The 7,921-nt window shown below is 36.9% G+C and overlaps 1 protein-coding gene across 1 annotated transcript; it reads left to right on the top strand.

Annotated features, from left to right (window-relative positions):
* The first annotated feature begins 3,327 nt into the window (after window positions 1–3,327).
* Window positions 3,328–7,529, top strand: LOC127537954 (prolactin-inducible protein homolog). Its single transcript, XM_051961326.1, has 4 exons — window positions 3,328–3,465; window positions 5,316–5,421; window positions 6,603–6,723; window positions 7,188–7,529. Exons 1-4 carry the CDS (start codon window positions 3,374–3,376, stop codon window positions 7,307–7,309), a joined length of 441 nt encoding a protein of 146 aa, XP_051817286.1. The 5' UTR covers window positions 3,328–3,373; the 3' UTR covers window positions 7,310–7,529.
* The last annotated feature ends 392 nt before the right edge of the window (window positions 7,530–7,921 follow it).

The raw sequence follows: 7,921 nt of genomic DNA, 5'->3' as shown, positions 1-7,921 counted from the left end.
GACAATACTCCCTAAACTAATCTATTTATTTAGTGCTATACCAATCAGACTTCCAAGAAAATATTTTAATGATCTAGAAAAAAATAACAACAAAATTCATATGGAACAATAAAAAGTCGAGAATCTCAAGGGAATTAATGAAAAAAAAATCAAATGAAGGTGGCCTAGCTGTACCTGATCTAAAATTATATTATAAAGCAGCAGTCACCAAAACCATTTGGTATTGGCTAAGAAATAGATTAGTGGATCAGTGGAAAAGGTTAGGTTCACAAGACAGAATAGTCAACTATAGCAATCTAGTGTTTGACAAACCCAAAGCCCCTAACTTCTGGGAAAAGAATTCATTATTTGATAAAAACTGCTGGGATAATGGGAAATTAGTATGGCAGAAATTAGGCATGGACCCACACTTAACACCATATACCAAGATAAGATCAAAATGGGTCCATGACCTAGGCATAAAGAATGAGATTATAAATAAATTAGAGGAACATAGAATAGTTTATCTCTCAGACTTGTGGAGGAGAAAGAAATTTGTGACCAAAGATGAACTAGAGACCATTACTGATCACAAAATAGAAAATTTTGATTACATCAAATTAAAAAGCCTTTGTACAAACAAAACTAATGCAAACAAGATTAGAAGGGAAGCAACAAACTGGGAAAACATCTTCACAGTTAAAGGTTCTGATAAAGGCCTCATTTCCAAAATATATAGAGAACTGACTCAAATTTATAAGAAATCAAGCCATTCTCCAATTGATAAATGGTCAAAGGATATGAACAGACAATTTTCAGAGGATGAAATTGAAACTATTACCACTCATATGAAAGAGTGTTCCAAATCATTATTGATCAGAGAAATGCAAATTAAGACAACTCTGAGATACCACTACACACCTGTCAGATTGGCTAAGATGACAGGAAAAAATAATGATGAATGTTGGAGGGGATGCGGGAAAACTGGGACACTAATGCATTGTTGGTGGAGTTGTGAACAAATCCAACCATTCTGGAGAGCAATCTGGAATTATGCCCAAAAAATTATCAAATTGTGCATACCCTTTGATCTAGCAGTGTTTCTATTGGGTTTATATCCCAAAGAAATACTAAAGAAGGGAAAGGGACCTGTATGTGCCAAAATGTTTGTAGCAGCCCTATTTGTAGTGGCTAGAAATTGGAAAATGAATGGATGCCCATCAATTGGAGAATGGCTGGGTAAATTGTGGTATATGAATGTTATGGAATATTATGGTTCTGTAAGAAATGACCAGCAGGATGAATACAGAGAGGACTGGCGAGACTTACATGAACTGATGCTAAGTGAAATGAGCAGAACCAGGAGATCATTATACACTTCGACAACGATATTGTATGAGGACATATTTTGATGGAAGTGGATTTCTTTGACAAAGAGACCTAACTGAGTTTCAATTGATAAATGATGGACAAAAGCAGCTACACCCAAAGAAAGAACACTGGGAAACGAATGTGAACTATCTGCATTTTTGTTTTTCTTCCCGGGTTATTTATACCTTCTGAATCCAATTCTCCCTATGCAACAAGGGTTCGGTTCTGCAAACATATATTGTATCTAGGATATACTGCAACATATCCAACATATAAAGGACTGCTTGCCATCTAGGGGAGGGGATGAAGGGAGGGAGGGGAAAAAAAATCGGAACAGAAATGAGTGCAGGGGATAATGTTGTAAAAAAAATTACCCTGGCATGGATTCTGTCAATATAAAGTAATTATTAAATAAAAATTTAAAAAAAATAATAATAATATTAGGAAAAAAAAGAGGAATTTTGATCTGGGTATCTTAATCTTGGAAACTAATAACAAATAGATAGCATTAAACATATATTGTATCTAGGATATATTGCAACATATCCAACATATAAAGGACTGCTTGCCATCTAGGGGAGGGGGTGGAGGGAGGGAGGGGAAAAAAATCGGAACAGAAATGAGTGCAGGGGATAATGTTGTAAAAAAAATTACCCTGGCATGGATTCTGTCAATATAAAGTAATTATTAAATAAAAATTTAAAAAATAATAATAATATTAGGGAAAAAAGAGGACTTTTGATCTGGGTATCTTAATCTTGGAAACTAATAACAAATAGATAGCATTAAACATATATTTTATCTAGGATATACTGCAACATATCCAACATATAAAGGACTGCTTGCCATCTAGGGGAGGGGGTGGAGGGAGGGAGGGGAAAAAAATTGGAACAGAAACGAGTGCAAAGGATAATGTCGTAAAAAAAAATTACCCTGGCATGGATTCTGTCAATATAAAGTAATTATTAAATAAAAAAAAACAAATAGATAGCATTTATGTTGGAAAAAGTAAAACATAGCCCTCAGAGAATAATCATATTAAACCAGATCATACTTCATTGTGGGAGGAGGGGCAGGGTGACCAAATATCTTTTGAAGAAAGCCAGAGATAAAAGTTAATCTTGCCTTGTTTGTTCAATTATATAAAGAATTTTAACATATATATATATATATATATATATATATTTAAAAATCATTCCTCTAAATAAATTAATTGAAACTTTAAAAAAAAAAAGAAAGAAAAGAGAATGGGCACTGTTCAGTGGAAATAGCCCCTCATAGCTCAAGAGGAGGATAGGAAGGGAATAAAATGTGTTATAACACATTCCCTAAACATAACACAGCTCCCTAAAAATCAGCCCATTGTGGGAACAAATAAAGAGAAACTATCCTAACATACAGCATCTGGAAAGCTTCCTAGGGAGAAATTGAAGAATAGATGACTTAAAGAAGGCAGAAAAATCTCTGCCTGGGTAGAAAATTGCAGGCTATAAGAAGTGAAAGGAATTTTAGAATTTACTTCAGCCAATTTCCTCATTTTACAGGTAAAGAAAATGAGTCTCAGAGAGTTTTAAGATCACACAAGTAGTAAATGGCAGAGTACAATGAAAACCCAGATTTCCTACCCAGTCTGTTGATTTTTCTACTCTTCCATTTCTATCTTCCGATGATTGACAAAAGGAGAAAAGCCTAGCTTACAAGAAGTAACTGAGTAGTTGTTCTGTTTTTCAAGGTCCCTTGTAGCCTAAAGACTCTCTGATACTTAGAAATAAAGAAGGCCAATGCTAATCTTTACTCAGGATAATACCCTTCCAACAGTAGAGTATGTTGACTTATTTTTTCCTTACAAAAACAAACCTGATGGCAATAAGAACAGAAGAGGAGGAGTCAAGAAAAAAAGAGCAAAGCTGGTTGGTTATTTATTCTTCTAAATCATTTCTCTACCTTCCTCCTTATCACTATAAGTAGGGGTCCTGAGCTATTACTCTGGTTAGCGTGGAAGTCACCCTTTTTGCCCTACAAAATGTCTTTTCTCCAAGCAACAGTGAGATGCAGCCTCACTGCCTTGTTCCTGGGGCTCTGCCTACAACTATGCATTGGGCAAGATGATAAAAAGTAAGCACCCCTTATACAGATACTTTTTCCTTGTCTGCCAGGAAAAGCCCATTTCCCAACCTGGGGACTTCACATTCTCTCCTGTGGGGATTCATTTCATGCTCTGGGTACCCATCTTCCAATATCCAGATTCTCTGTATCCCCACTGGGAATCTACTCTCCCCACAGATGAGTGAATTTTTTCCCAAATCCCAGAAACTCTATGCCTAGTCTCTGATGGCCTCAATAGCCCCACATAGAAGCAGATTTCCCTGGATAAAATCTGAAGTTTAGGCTGTTCTTTATTCTCAAAAACTTCTTATTCTTATCCTGTGCCTTAACTTCCATCTCACCTAGAATCTCTTCAAGTCACTCCTAATCCATTCTTTATCTCGAGCTATGGAAAAAGAAATCAATTGTTCTTACTCACTAAAGCTGGCATTTGGGTTGAGTTTACCTGGACTCTAAAACTGGCCATTCTCATGCAATCCCTGGTTTGTTTGCTTTTTCATATATAATGACTGGGGACCAACTCAGGTTTGTGGCCTCCCAATAGCTCCCAACAGTGGATTAGCTACTACTCTTTTGTTGTGAAAATCTGTCTCAGGGATTCAGAACTGCATGGAGTGGGACTGAAGAGAATCTTGTCTAAGTCAGCAATTACCTTTTGGCCAGTATAGCCATAGAGAAGTTACAGAAAACATGAAAGTATAGTTCCTTGAGAAGGAAGGAAACACGTATGAAGTACTACTATGAGACAGGCGCTGTGGCAAGCCTTTTTAAATTACATCATTTAATTCTCAAAACAGCCTTGGGAGGTAAGTGGTATTATTAGTTCCATTTTACAGTTTTGGAAGCTAAGAATTTTGAACTCTTAGGTTATATTTGGGAAATGTAAGAAAAGTAAATAATACCATTTCAGGTCTTTGGGTGTTTTTTGGTAAACTTCACCAATCATGTAGACTTAAGCCTCAGAAAATGGGCTGAGAAAACTGTTACAGATCATTGTGCAAAATGAAGTAAGTGGTTTTGTGAATTTTCATATCAAATCTCAGCTGAAGTTATAGGTCCAGCTTAGAGTGGTAGGTAGAGACTGGAGGATTGGGAGGTTAAATCTAAGGACTTTCAATCTTTCTACAAAGACACATGCCCCAGGCCAGTGACCTGAAGTGCCTAGCTGAGTAAATATGACAGGAAACACTTTGCTCTCAATTTCTAACTAGGGGCCAAGTGTAGTTTTTCATTGCAGGTTGCTCCCAAAGTCTTTCAGAAATTTTTAAACTTTGTCAAAAGATTAAAATTTTAGGCCCTTGCCCAAGAACATTAAACTAACACAGGGAAAAATAAAACCACACTTCAGAAATGCAAGTTGCTTTGTTTCAGGAAAATGGATATTTAAGGAATATGTAGGGCTAAAGATGCACCTCTCTTGAGCTCCTATTGCCTCATTTGTACAAAATAAAAGCATGGGAAGGTGATCTAGTATTCCATGTAGCTCTAAAATTCAGGGTACCATGGTTATTTTGTATCTTTCCCAGGATACTATGGACCCCGGTTAAGGACTAAAGAGAAAAGAAGGGAATTACTCATTGGTCAAGGTATTTACAATCTGGTCAACAAATGAATAATCATCTCATGACTTTCTGGAGCTCAGTTTCCTTCTAGTGCCCAAGACTAAGGAATGCTGGAGTCCTAAATAAAAAAGAGACACTCATGCCCTTGACAACTCTCTGTTTATTTTTCAATCTTTCACCCTCTCCCTCCTCTATTCATCTTGCTTTTTATCCCTTGACCACTTTCCAAGGCCATAAGTTATCAGAGGTTATAAGGACTATCAGAGCTGATCTGCTTCTCTCTCTCTCCATTATTAGCCGGAAGCCACTTGTTCTGAAAATGAGCCCAATACCAAGTGTTAAAAGAAGTGAACAATGGGAAGTAAGATGTAATGTTTCAACTGAAGCAAGAGAATGTGTGCCAGTGAGTATGGAACATACTTTGTGTATCTTTAAGGAGGGGGATTTCAGAAAAATGAAGGAAAAGGAGGAGGGAAGAGCAAGAAAGGAAAAGATAACAAGAAGGAAGAATAAATATTTGTTGGGAGAGCAAAAAGAAGGGATAGGGAAATCTCAGAAGTCAAAGGAGTAGGAATAAAGAGTCCAGAAATCCATGCCAGAGCGATTGAGTGAACCTAATGTCATTGAGGAGCGAAGTACGCTAAGAAGACAGCCATCACCCTTTGTCACATCATGAAAGTAGAAGATGATGTGAAAAGGAGGGACATAAATTATTTGTAAAATGAGAAATTTGGACAAAATGGACTTTAAATTCTCATCTAAATCAACTATGAAAGACTTAGTAATTCTGAACAGTAAGATGATCCAACACAGTTCCCAAGAACTCGATAAGAAATACTATTCACTTCTAGATAGAGAGCTTATACACTCAGAATACAGACTGAATCATTTTTTTTTCTTTTTCTCTTGCTTTTTTCCCCTGGACATTGCTAATGCAGAAACTTGCATGACTTCATATTTGCAATGAGTTTGTATTTATTGCTTTCTTAATGGGTGGAGGAGCAGTTGTGGGGCAGGGAAAATTTATAACTGAAAATAAAATAACATTAAATTTAAAAAAATAAATTCTCACTTAGCTCTGTTCCCATCAAATCTCCCATCTAGAAGCAGATAGATAACATAAAGGCAGCTAAGTCACTCAGCAGATAGAGCACTAGGCTTAGAGTCAGGAAGACCCAAATTAAAATCTGACATCAGACATTTACTAGCTGTGTGGGAACATAAAAATATCTATTTTTCAGGGTTATTGTGAGGATGAAATGAGATAATATTTGGGAAAATGCCTATCCCATGCCTGGAATGTAATATGAACCATATAACAGTTTATTCCCTTTCTTTCCCCTAAACCCCAGGAGTCTGATTCTAATAGAGAGGAAAAGAGGTTTCATTAAAGATAAGTCAAATTCTACCTGATATGTACCAGAACTTCTCTGCTTACATGATTCCTTTAGAGATGTCTGTTCATTCCTTTCCCTCCATCCATGAATTCTCAGCCTGTTTATTTTCAGATCCATTAATTCTTCTTCTCACCTCTTCCTTCCTAGTTATAATAATGTTAATACATTCTCACTTCTTTTTTCCCAGATGCTAATATATACTACGACCGATTCAGCCACTAATTGTGCTTATAAGGAATACGTATATAAAGCCTGTATATGCCCAGGGGACAGTGCAAGGAACTTCTACTGGGACATGTGCAGCCAAAGTAAGAGAAGATTTGTAAAGGCTGGGTCACAGAGAGACAGCTAAAGGGAATCTCAAGCAGAGGGCTACCCAAAAAGAAAAGATTAGAGGTGGTAAATATGATGAGGAAGGACAATGAGTATTGATTGGGTGATGGGGAATAACAGGAGGGGCAAAAGAGTAACGAGAGGACTGAATCTAAAGAATAGCATCTGGGTGGGGGCTCAATTACAGAGTTTGCACAGAAGTTTCAAAGGTATGTGATAGATGGGATTTGAGAGACCTGAAGAATATAAGCTATTTGGGGGAAATTGAGTTTGGGAAAAGCTAAATGGAGAGTAGGCAGAAACCAATAAGGTGTTTAATAAATATAATTTATATAAATGAACAAATGATATCTATAAAAAGCATATAGTAAGTTGGGTTTTGGCTAAGAGATGTTTCTAAAAGTTTTAAAGTACCATCTCTACTTCATTTCTCTCCTAGATGATGTAACCGTGAACTGTAAGGCTGTTACTATTTTAGAAAAGGGCATCTGTGAATATGGTTACGTGCCAGTAACCCGCTATATTGCTAAAGCAAACCAAACATACACTCCAAGTGACTGAATTGGACTCCTGTTCTCCCTGTCCCTGGCTGGTCATGCTGCAGAGAGATGCCTTGGGAATGAACATCTGAAGCCACTGAGGTCTATGAGATAAACATCCTACAAAGCTTCTTGTTTGTCTGGGTTATTCCAATCTTGTTTTGTTTTGATTGCTTTCCTGCCCCACAATACCTACACTTAATGCCTGTATACCTTCTAATAAACTCGAGTGATCTCAATAATATTTTTTCTTTCTCATAACAAACACTATGGATTTCTAGGATGTCGTTTTTTAAAAACTACTTTCATAGCTGGGTGCAGTAGCCTGTTTCTGTATTTTCTGCTACTAGGAAGATGAGCCCTGGATTCTGAAGTGGATGGAATTAGCCCAAATCAGAAAAAAGGAGCAAATTAAAGTTCCCATGATGACCAATATTAGAATAAAGTCAATGTACTTTCATTTTGGGCAAGATAGGACAGCTAATCTAGAAGGGGAGGAGAAAAGAGAGGAAGGAGAGGGGAAGAGAGGGTAAAGAGAGAGGAAAGTATGGGGAGAGGAGAGGAGGGTATGGGGAAAAGAAAGGAGGGTAAGAGGAAAGTAGGGGAGAAGAGATATATACAGATATATACCCGT

The sequence above is a fragment of the Antechinus flavipes genome, chromosome 5, assembly GCF_016432865.1.
Source record: "Antechinus flavipes isolate AdamAnt ecotype Samford, QLD, Australia chromosome 5, AdamAnt_v2, whole genome shotgun sequence".
Classification (NCBI taxonomy): Eukaryota; Metazoa; Chordata; class Mammalia; order Dasyuromorphia; family Dasyuridae; genus Antechinus; species Antechinus flavipes.
The sequence above is the reverse complement of the archived record's forward strand: the minus strand, read 5'-3'. Positions and strand labels throughout refer to the sequence as shown.